The sequence below is a fragment of the Mesoplodon mirus genome (assembly GCF_964341445.2).
Source record: "Mesoplodon mirus genome assembly, chromosome: 7".
Classification (NCBI taxonomy): Eukaryota; Metazoa; Chordata; class Mammalia; order Artiodactyla; family Ziphiidae; genus Mesoplodon; species Mesoplodon mirus.
The window spans coordinates 34,761,560-34,773,543 of NC_138983.1; the positions used below are offsets into that span (position 1 = coordinate 34,761,560).

Here is an 11,984-nt window from a genome sequence, read left to right on the forward strand (position 1 = left end):
AAGTCTTGGAGATCCACCTTCGTTATAGCCTCCTATCACATTTGAGGTTATCTGTTTAATTTTGCTCTTAAATGCTAGGAAATGAACTTCTCCACCAGGACAAGGACAACATCTATTTACTTACAAGTAAATCCCTAGTATCTTACACTATGTGACATAATAAGTGCTCAATTTAAGAATAAATTGGCGAAGTCTGTGCATTTGCTAAAAGTAGACTGCACATTTGGCTCAAAGTTTCTAGTATCCAAGACAAAGATAAAATCAAATAACCGCTACAGACCAACTGAGAGTTTAGGCTAAGTGATAAATATCAGATCCTAAAACTGAATTAACAGCATGAACACCACTGATTTATTCATTTTTTTAAAAAGTTAATAAATGAAAAATGACTCTTCCTGTTAAATTTGTTTCTCTTCTCCTTTTTGTTAAAGCAAAACAAAACAAAACACCAGTTCTGACTACTCATTAGAATACTTTTGCTTGGTGTCTTTAAGACTGGCAACAAACTCAGCTCAAATGAGTTATTGTGTCATCAATTTCAGTAGACTAGAAATTGTTGTAGGTTTCTGAACGAAACCCCTACAGGTTGGCAGATAAACATTTGTAGAACACATAAATTTGTGAATAATCCAGAAAACATTCCAGAAGTGGATTCTTCTTCCCCCTCCCCCTTCCCACAATCTTTAGACAAGCATTTGTTTTTGTTAAATGCTGTTAAATGCCACTTAGTTCAATTAGTTGTTTGTGTGAAATAAGAGTCAATTAAGTTATTCTGCCTTGAGAATTACAAAAACAAAACAAAAAACAATAATGAAACTTTGAAATAAAATTTAAGTTCCTTTACTATTTTAATAAAGTATTAATCTTTAAGTTTCACTTAAAGGATTCAAGTTCTAATAATGAAAGGATAAGGTCAAGGCCCAGACTTTAGCATAGTGTCTGGTATTAATTAATTGGAGGTCAGTACCTTTCTACTAAACTGAATTGAACCAAAATTTTTATTTAATTACATTTTCTTATATGTAACAGCCCGTGTCTGGCTTTCCCCGATTATGATAAACCTTAACACAGATTCACTCACGCAAAACTCAGGAAACTTCTACTAGTGATGTTTATAAAGCGAAAGGAAGCACGGAGACCTCCGTAACTAACAGCATCTCCCACGTGGCTCCGGGAATTCTCTAATCCTAGCCCTCCCTCCCGTATGAGCCTCCTCAATATCTAAGGCAAAAGTAAAACCAAGAGCACTTTCCCGGGGCTTACATTTCTCGGAGTGCAGGTACCCGGATTAAAGCCGCTGTCAGATTGACAGGGATCTTACCCAATAGCATTGCAGAGAGGCGTATCGTTTCACCAACACGCCAATCAAGCACGCAGAGAGTAGCCGTCTCCAAGGTGAAGGCGGAAGTAAGGCCCTAGCGCGCTCCATGGAACCGCTCTTGCAGCACTTGGAGCGCTTCTCCGAGGTTCTGGCTGTCTCCCGCACGACTCACGTCAGCACCTGGGACCCCCCGACCGTGCGCAGGGCCCTACAGTGGGCTCGCTACCTGCGCCACATCCACAAGCGCTTTGGCCGCCATGCCCGCATTAGCAAGGCTCTGGAGCGGCGACTGCAAAACCAGTGGAAGCAGCAGGGCGACTCTGGGCCTGCTCCATCCCCGGGGTTGGCGAACTTCCAGGCCTTGGGGCACTGCGACCAGCTGCTGTCCCTGCGACTGCTGACGAACCCGGCCCTCGGGGATGCCTCCTTTCACTACCTGCTGCAGCAGCTCTTTCCCGGCCCTGGCGTCCCGGATGCCGAGGAGGAGTCGCTCCAAGGCAGCCTGGCCCGCCTCGTCCGCCGCCGGGCCGCTATTCACATGCTGCACTTCAACGCCTATGGAGAGAACCCGGTCCTTCAGGAGGACTCACTGATGAAGACCCAGGCGGAGCTGCTGCTGAGGCGTCTGCAGGAGGTGGGGGAGGCCGAGGCAGGGGTCCCTGGTAGGCTTCTCAGCAGCCTGTGGGAGCGCTCGCCCCAGAACAACTTCCTGAAGGTGGTAGCGGCCGCGCTCCTGCTGCCGCCGTCGTCTCCCCGGCACCAAGAAGAGGAATTGGAACTAGGCAGCCCCGAAACTCCGGGAGAGGAGGGTCAAGAGCTGCTTCGCTGGCTTCTGGGGAAATCGGATGTCATGGTTGCTTTTTGCCGCAGCCTCCCAGCCGGGCTTTTATCTTTGGTGGCGGGGCGCCATCCAGAGCTCTCCCGGGTCTATCTGGGCCTGCTAACAGACTGGGGTCGACAGCTGCACTACAACCTTCAGAAAGGCCTTTGGACTGGAACTGAGTCCCAGGATGTGCCCTGGGAGGAGTTGTTGAGCAGGTTTCAAAGCCTCTGTCAGGCCTCTCCACCTCTGAAAGATGAAGTTTTTACTGCCCTGAAGTCCTGTAAGGCTCAAGATGGAGATTTCGAAGTCCCTGGTCTTAGCATCTGGACAGACCTGTTGCTGTCTCTTGGGAGTAGTGCGTGATACTGCATTTGGGCAGAGAAAAATTCTCAGCCCCAGGCCCCAGTTCTCTATGGGCAACGTTCTGTAACTGAGCACTCGAATATACTGTTTTCAAAATTAAAATCCCAGTGTTCTCGCCAAATGTCCTGCACTTTCATGTGTCCAAAATATTATTGTAGGTCCTAATATATAATAGGTGTAATTGTAACTTAATTACAGATATGTAAAGTAACTGGCTTGTAGTGCCATGGATTTTCTGTTTAGAGGAGGTAACATTGGAAGTATCCTACATAAAGCCATGGAGTTAACAATAGTTTGCATTCTAGAAGGCACATTTCTAATAATGTTGAAAAGATATGTACTTGTCAAAGAAAATGCAGCTTTAAAGTGACAAACAAGACACCTTTTTTTATATTATTAATGCCTTACTTTTGCAGGTTTTTCTTGGGTTTTTTTAAATCCCTAGAAGTGATTTCTCTAACCAACAACATGTGCTGTCAGAAATGGTTTGGAAAGCCAACTGGCCTAGTTGGACTTTAAACCCTGGACTTTGGCCTTGTTAACCTAACGTTCTAACCAATTACCAGCGTCAACATGTATTAAAATTGTGATATTCAGAAATTTTGTTTCTCATTTCTGTACATTGAAAGATTACACAGTAATTTAAAGCATTGACTTAAAATTTTACAGCATGGTAAATACAAATATATACCTTTGGATATTAATTTAGCATTTGATGGTAAAAGAAAACAAACTTCTGAATTAGTGCTGCTTCTGCCATTGACTAGGTTAATAAGTCACAACCTTGGTGTTACAGTTGCCTCATGTTGAATGAAGTGTTGAGACTAAAATAGGTAAATTCTCCCACTTTGTCCTTGTTAGCTGCCCTATGGGGACAGTTTAGAATATTTGTTTAGTGTGTGTAGGAACCTAATTTTGTGAGTTTACCCAGATGCTCCACTACCAGCAGAGTGATTGCTAATCACCAAACTTAAGAATGATTTATTCATTTTTATTAGGGGGAATATAATTTTCTGTTCATCAAGATTTTTTTCCCATAACCAAGTTAGTTGGTTGCAAGATTCTTCTAATTCCAGAAATGGAATTAGAGCAAAAGGAGTTGTATAATCTTGTAGAATTTTTTATTCTATAGTGAAACCTGGAGTAAACTACTGTTCTGCTAGCAAGTACACTTTTCCAGATGATCCTGGGTTAACACAAGCAAGTTTGTATTTCCTGTGGTTTGATTCCTTTTTCTAGCTCTAATCCATGTAGACCATCTTTTAGATTTAATTTGCCATTAATGCAGGAAGAAAGGCAATTCCTTCTGTTAGTTACCTGAAAGTCTTTTTTCAGGAAGCATAACCCAATGAAGAGTTCTACCCACACAAGTCATAATATTGACCCATAAACCTAAGTCCCATAACCCTAACCTTTAGCTTTAAAGAATGACAGTTTGTAAACTTATTTCCCTATTTCTGCTGCAATATTGCACACTCTTATTTAAGATAAAATGATAAAAATTGTTATAGACTTAAGTAAAAAATTTTTAAAAATCTATTTTTATACTTACCATATCTTATTTTAGGCTCCATGCTATGTTCATTGCATAGATAACCATATTTAATCTTCACATCAAGACTGTATTGTTATAAATCAAGATACAAGCTAAAGAAGATTAACTACAATGCCCAAGGGCAGACAGAAAATAAGCAACATGAGAGCAGAAGCCAATCTCTTATTTTTTCCCCCCAGAGCCTAGCACAGTGCCTGGCATGTGGTAGCTTCTCCAAATGTTTGAATGAATGAAGCCAGGATTAGAACCTTAATCTATATTCTTAACAACAGTAAATTTTTTTTTTTTTTGACCATGCCACGTGGCTTGTGGGATCTTAATTCCCAGAGGAGGGATTGAACCTGGGCCCAGCAGTGAAAGTCCTGAGTCCTAACCACTGGACCAGCAGGGAATTCTTCTTAATCTGTATTCTTTATCTTGTTTTAAACAAAGTTAAAGACTTGAAAAGGTGTTATTGAATATAGAAATCTTACTATCACTCTGAATCTATAGGAAGAGAGAAAAAATGAGAGGAAGAAATGGGAAATTGAATAAATAAATTCAAGATTCTTATGAGCCAGCAGATAAAATGACTGCATGTGCCTGTTGTATTTTGTTAGTATTAGTTGAGGACAAATATCTTAATGCTTTCTGAAAACTTCCCTTGGACTGAGTGTATATTTATTGAGTATATTAAAATGTTTTAAATCTAAATGCTGTTGTCCATGTGCTGGCTGCTTATTAAGGTTCTGATTCTAATGGAAAATGTGTAAGATTTGGCTTTGAGTACATAAATAAGGCTATGCATTTGTATGGTGTCATACAGTATACAAAGTTCTGCAATTAAATCATCTTAGCAGAACCTCAGTATAACTGTAAGACAGGATAATGTGCTGTGAACTTCAAGTTTTATTAAGGAGTTGTGACTACAGGTAGTGATTTGTCCAGTATTTATATGACTCTTGAGTGGTAAGGTCACCAAGGGTATGGATCTTTTCTAACTTACATTCACTCCACAAATCTTTTCTAGGGAGGTAGATTGCTGATTTGAAAACCAATACTGTATTAAAAAAATTTAAATATCTGTATCATCAATGTATACTCTATCAGGGACTGGCACATGGGAGAAATTATATTTATCAAATATGGTTTAAATTTGGGTTATTTTCTACTACTATAACTTTTACCTAGTTATTTCACTGTAGGAATCAGAGTTCATTTATCTATGAACAGAAAAATTCCACCCTTTTGAACTGCTTAGCATAATTAAAAGATAAAATGATAATGCATATGAAAATGATGTCAGAAATTATAAACAGGCCGATTCATCTATTTTCTCTTCTTCAAATTGATAAACATATAAATAAATGTAAAATATGATTCACACAATGAATTATGACAGTATTTATGAAATTATTTATGAGAAGTATTTTCAAGTATTTATGAAAAGCAACAGTACCTGAAGGTGTAATAAGAACAGAGACTCATCATTAAGATTTGACCATTAAAATAAATTTAAAATAAAATGAGTTTAATATTTTAATACACTTTTATCGGATAAATAATATGGTAACAATATTAAAGGAATACCCTACCACATTGGCACTATTTTCATTTTTGTGTATTCCTATCCATCTTTTGGCCACGTGTCTGCTATTTCCATAGCTGTAATTAAAGTATATAACATTTCTAGATTTTATCAAGTTATCAAATATTTTTATGTTTAGTCTTTAAAAATAAAGGAAAATATGTACTTATTAGAAAGTAAGTCCTCAATAAATGCTAGTTAAATGCTTTTCCTATGTTTAATGAGATGAAAATGTTGAGGTCTTTTTTCTTTTTCTTTTTTATTATTATTTTTTGCCCACACACGTGGCTTGCGGGATCTTAGTTCCCTGACCAGGGATAGAATCCAGGCCCGTGGTAGTGAAAGCGCCAAGTCCTAACCACTGGACAACCAGGGAATTCCCTCTTTTTCTTTTATTATGTTAACTTTTCTAATGATAATTTGTCGTTGCTTTTCAGAGATGCTCAGTCAAATGTATTAACTTTTTAATATTCTGTTCAATTCAGCTTATATTTTATTTAGATTTTTGATTCTGAGTTCATGAGTGAGATTGACCTGTAATTTTTTATTCTTATATACTTCTGTTTGAATTCAGTATTTTACTGGCCATATAGAATGAATTAGAGACTACTCTTTTTCTTATTGTCTGTGAGAGTTTTATAAAATTGGAATGAACAGTTCCTTGGGAGTCTTACAGAATTATTCTGTAATACAATCCGAGCCTGATTTTTTTTTTTTTTTTTTTTTTTGTGGTATGCGGGCCTCTCACTGTTGTGGCCTCTCCCGTTGCGGAGCACAGTCTCCAGACGCGCAGGCTCAGCGGCCATGGCTCACAGGCCTAGCCACTCCACGGCATGGGGGATCTTCCCAGACCGGGGCATGAACCCGTGTCCCCTGCATCGGCAGGCGGACTCTCAACCACTGCGCCACCAGGGAAGCCCCGAGCCTGATTTTTTTAAATTAAATGACTTAAATACAATTTCAATTTCTTTATGGCTATTGGAACAAAGTTGTTTCTTACCTTTTTTATCACTAGTGTTTTCCTACCTTTTTATCACTAACACACCTACAATTCTGTTTCATTTTTATTCCATTTTTTTCTCTTTGTCTTAGCTTTTCTTGATTTGTCTTCCCAAGTGTTATCTATTACATAATTTTTCCCAGTGAATTAAGTTTATTATATCACTTTTTCTATTTCAGAAATTTATGTTCTTATTTTATCTATTTTCTTCTTTGCTTTTATTCTGCTGTTCCTTCCTCAGTTCTTAAGCAAAGTCATTTAGCTCATTTGTAACTTTTTTTTATTATATAAGTATTTAAATTGCCCTTTAAATTTTGCTTTCACAGCAAGTCTCTTGTTTTGATATTTAACATTTTCATTATCATTCAGTTCTAAGTATTTATAGCTCAGTTTCCACAATGATTTCTTCTGTAATCTATGGATTAAGATTGTTTTTTAAATTCCTCAATGGATAAATATTCTTAAAATTATCTTTTTGTTATTCTTTTCCAAATTTATTTATTTTTGTCAGAAATGTAGTTTATATGATACTGAATCTTTGATATTTACTGATACTTGGTTTATTGTCCAAATAAGTGGTCAGTTTTTATAAATGTGCTGCATGTACTTGAAAAGAATGTGTTTTCTCTAATTTGGGGACACACAGTTCTACATATATATTTTAAATTAACTTTGTAAACTTTTAAAAAACTTATTCTGCATATTTACTACTCTTTTTCTGTTTGTCCTATCAAATAAGTGAGGGAGCAGTGCTGAAATTCCCCGCTATGTTGGGAAAGTTGGACAGCTGCATGTAAATCAATGAAAGTAGAACACACCTTCGCACGATACACAAAAATAAAGTGGCTTAAAGACTTACATATAGGACATGACACCATAAAACTCCTAGAAGAGAACATAGGCAAGACATTCCCTGACATAAATTATACCAGTGTTTTCTTAGGTCAGTCTCCCAAGGCAATAGAAACAAAAGCCAAAATTAGCAAATGAGACCTAATCAAACTTACAAGCTTTTACACATCAAAGGAAACCATAAACAAAATGAAAAGACAACCTACAGACTGGGAGAAAATATTTGCAAACTATGTGACTGACAAGGGCTTAATTTCCAAATTATACAAATAGCTCATAAAACTCAATAACGAAAAACCAAATCAAAAAATGGGCAGAAGACCTAAATAGACATTTCTCCAAAGAAGACATACAGATGGCCAATAGGTACATGAAAAGATACTCAACATTATTAAAGAAATGCAAATCAAAACTACAGTGAGATCCCACTTCACACTGGTCAGAATGGTCAACATTAAAAAGGCTACAAATAACAAATGCTGGGGATGGTGTGGAGAAAAGGGAACCCTCCTACACTGCTAGTGGGAATATAAACTGGTGCAGCCACTGTGGATAACACTATGGAGGTTCCTCAAAAAATTAAAAACAAAGTTGCCATATGATCCAGCAATCCCAGTCCTGGGCATATATCCAGACAAAACTACAATTTGAAAAGATGTATGCACCCCTATATTCATAGCAGCACTATTTACAATAGCCAAGACATGGAAATAACCTAACTGTTCATCAACAGATGAATGAATAAAGAAGATGAGATGGTATATTACTCAGCTATAAAAAAAAATGAAATAATGCCATTTGCAACTACATGGGTGGACCTAGAGATTATCTACTAAGTGAAATAAGTCATAAAGAGAAAGACAAATACCATATGATATCACTTATATGTGGAATCTAAAATATGACATGAACATGTCTACAAAACATAAGCAGACTCATAGACATAGAGAAGAGACTTGTGGTTGTGGGGCAGGGAGGGTTGGATTGGTATGTTTGAGACTAGAATGTATAAACAACAAGGTCCCCTATCATATAGCACAGGGAACTATATTCCATATCCTGTAATAAACCATAATGGAAAAGAATATGAAAAAGAATATGAAAAAGAATAGGTATATGTATAACTGAATCACTTTGCTGAACACCAGAAACTAATACATTGTGAATCAGCTATAATTCAATTAAAAAAAATTCCCCACTATGATCTTGATTCAAGAAACTTTATCAATTATCATTTTATGTATTTTGAGCAATTTCATGATATGCAGGCAAATTCAGAATTGTTATATCATCTTAATGAATTGAACTTTTTATTTTGTAATGATACTTTCTGCTTTAAATCTTTTTTCTATTATTATTATCATTATTAATATGACTGGACTTTTTTCTGCTACCCTACTTTGTGCTTTCTATTGATATTTGTCTTGACTTTTCTGCTTCATTTTCTTTCTCAGCTCTTTTTAATTTCCTGAATTTTTTTTTTTGTCTTCCTATTCCATTTCTCCCTCTGCTAACTGAGATGCTATATTCTATACCTAAGCTTTTACTCTTAAAACTTTTACCACATTTAACTTAAAAATATCTAAAATTAGCTCGAAATCTTTATCTCCCTTCCTAACAATACAGTGGGCCTTAGAAACCTTTAACCTTGATCTCATCTCCCAACTCACAAGTTATTAATTTATTCATTTTTAGTTTTGTTCTTTACAAGAAAATTTCCAACAAATTAGAACACTTTAATTAATATTTTATACAGACAAGTGTGTTTTTTTTTGTTTTGGGGTTTTTTTTTTTTTTGACAAGTGTGTTTTGATTTACCTACATGTGTAAAATTTTTGTTTCCCATTGCTCCTCAGACATTTCTCCTGGGATCAGTTTATTATTTTTTTTAGAAGTTCCCCTGAAGAAGGTCTCTAAATGGTCTCTTAGTTTTTACCTAAAAATATTTTTATTTTGTCAATGTTCTTAGAAGATAATTTTGCTGTGTACAGGATTCTAGGTTAACATGTTAAAGATAGTAATTCACTCTTTCCTGTTTTCCATTGTTGATATTCAGAAAGCTGTTGTCAGTCTTCTCATGGTTTTTTCTAAGCGATCTCTTTCAGGTTTCTTTTGAGATAGTCCTTGCTTCAGTATCTGCAGTCACTATAACATATCTAATTGTGAATTTCTCTTTTTTTCTTGTTTGTTATGTGTTGTATTTCATTTATCTGTGGATTTGTGTTTTTCTCTGTCCAGTTTTTTTCTAATGTTTCCTTTCCTCCACTTTTTCTAATTTCTCCTATGACTCTTATCAGGCCTGTATTAGATCCTCTCATACTACCTTATATCCTACAACCGCTCTTTCATAGTTTTTATCTCCTTACCACTCTATGCTGGTGTGGAAACTGCTGTTACCTCCTAGGATATATTTCCCTATCTTCATTTTAGTAATAATATCTCAGCCCCAAATTTCAGCTAGAAGTGGCCACCCAGCTAGAAAGTAAATTTCCCCATCTCTCTTGCAGTTATTTACATGTGGCCATAACACTAGATTTTGATCATTTGTGAATAAGAGGAATTGATATGCACAACTGAGGGTTCACACTCCTGACATATGAAATCATTTTCCCTTAATGCTCTGTTTGTCACTTGAAATTGGCTGGAAAGTCATTGTGGTGCTGAAGACTACCTTGAATCACACCGCTGAGAAAGATTGGAACAACTGCTGCAGACACAAAGATGTGGCCACATGTTCAGGATGGCAGAACAGAGCCCACTTGCCTCATTTGTCTTATTATATGGGATAGAAATACATCTCTCTCTACCCTACTCTCTTATCCAAATCACTGTTTTAAGGTGTAGTTGTCACATCAACTTTGCCTATATCCTTAGTAAATATATTGGTATATGTTTGTTATTTCACTCTTATCTATCTGATGTTTAAGCAATCCATTAGGTTTTTAATTTCAACAATATTATTTTCCTAAAAGTTTTATTTGTTTTTTTCCCTCAAGTCTGCCTGATCATCTTTTATAATCTCATATTATATGTTTATTTTTTGTGATTCCATTTTTTTACATTGTTATTTTATATTCTGTAGTAATAACTTCAAAACCTGAAGTCCCTGGGGATTTAAAACTGTTTGCTGTTTCTGTGATTCTCACTCATGGTGATTTGTTTCTTTACATACTTCTGTACATATATTGTAAATTCACATTTATTTGATTTAATCTATGGAAACCTAGATATCTAAATAGGGTATCCTTTCCCCATGACGGCATTTTCAATAGTTCCTGTCAGAAATAGTGAACACCTGTAACCTAGGCCACTTTGGCAAGGTTCCTGGCTTAATGCAAGAGTTTTGGCTTCAATTTCCCTACCTTGTGGCTTGCTCAAAGCATCGTTTCCAAATCTGATTTGCATACTACTCACACCTCTTTGTTTTTGGAGAGATATATGTTTGGTGGTGAAAGATAGCCTGGAAATTTCCTTTATTTCCTAAAATTTCAACAAAGCATTAGAGGCATATATTATTGAGAACCTAAATGTTTATAGCAGTTAGGTCTTACTGAACATACAGTCACAGCTTTGCCGAAAGTGGAAGTCCTCATTTTCCCTTTAACCCAGACAGACCTAACTTTTGCCCTCAATACTCCCCTGAAAGAAGTCTTGTCAAGGTCACAAATCATCCCTATGATCCTATATTCAAAGGATACCTTTCTGATCTCAAGTTACTTGACCTCTCAGTAACATTAGACATTTTGACCACTTTCTTCTTTTTGAAGCTAGGCTTGAACTTCGATTCTCAGAACTTGTGTGACACTGCTCTATCCTGGTTTCCTCTTACATTTCTAGCTATTTTTTCTTAGTCTGATTTTCTGGCTCCTCCTCCTCTAATCAATCTTTCCCAGGAGTCTGCCTTCTCTTTCGTGTGTGCTCTCATCCCAGGTGATCTCGTCGCTTTTCCACAGTTTTAAATACTACCTGTATGCTTTCAACCGCCCAATTTACATCTGCAACCCAGAGCTCTCATCAGAGCTTCAGGATGAATATCCTCACTTAAATGTTTCACAAGCCTCTCAAACAAAATATATGCAAAACAGAATTCTTCATATCCCCCAAAAGCCTGCTTATCCCCCTATATTTCTCCGTCAATAGCCAGAAGCCTGGGAGTTATTCTGGAATACTTTCTCTCTCCTAACCCTCATATCCAATTTACCAATACATTTCCCCTTATCTAAATTCGTACTCATTACCCTAGTATAGGATAGGGTGACCATAGATTCTTGTTTTCCCAGGACAGATTTGGGTTATGCCTGTTGTCTTGGCATAATTAATACAAATACAGTATCCTTTTTCATTATCTAAAATGCCCTGGTTTGGCTGATAATTCGTGTGTTCACCCATCTATCAACATCTCTGCCATTAGCTGGTTTCTCTGCTTGCTTTTTTGAACCTCTTACAATCCATACTCCACCTAACAGCTCAAGTAGTCAACTCTCAGTCATGTTCTCTGAGAAA

General features: G+C 36.7%; 1 protein-coding gene across 1 annotated transcript; it reads left to right on the forward strand.

The window, feature by feature from the left end:
• Positions 1 to 1,406: 1,406 nt before the first annotated feature.
• Positions 1,407 to 3,107, forward strand: FANCF (FA complementation group F). The gene has a single exon (XM_082628620.1). It carries the CDS (start codon positions 1,428 to 1,430, stop codon positions 2,505 to 2,507), a length of 1,080 nt encoding a protein of 359 aa, XP_082484746.1. The 5' UTR covers positions 1,407 to 1,427; the 3' UTR covers positions 2,508 to 3,107.
• The last annotated feature ends 8,877 nt before the right edge of the window (positions 3,108 to 11,984 follow it).

Coding starts and splice junctions, on each gene's coding strand:
- FANCF (XM_082628620.1), top strand. CDS start 1,428: ATGGAACCGCTCTTGCAGCACTTGGAGCGCTTCTCCGAGGTTCTGGCT.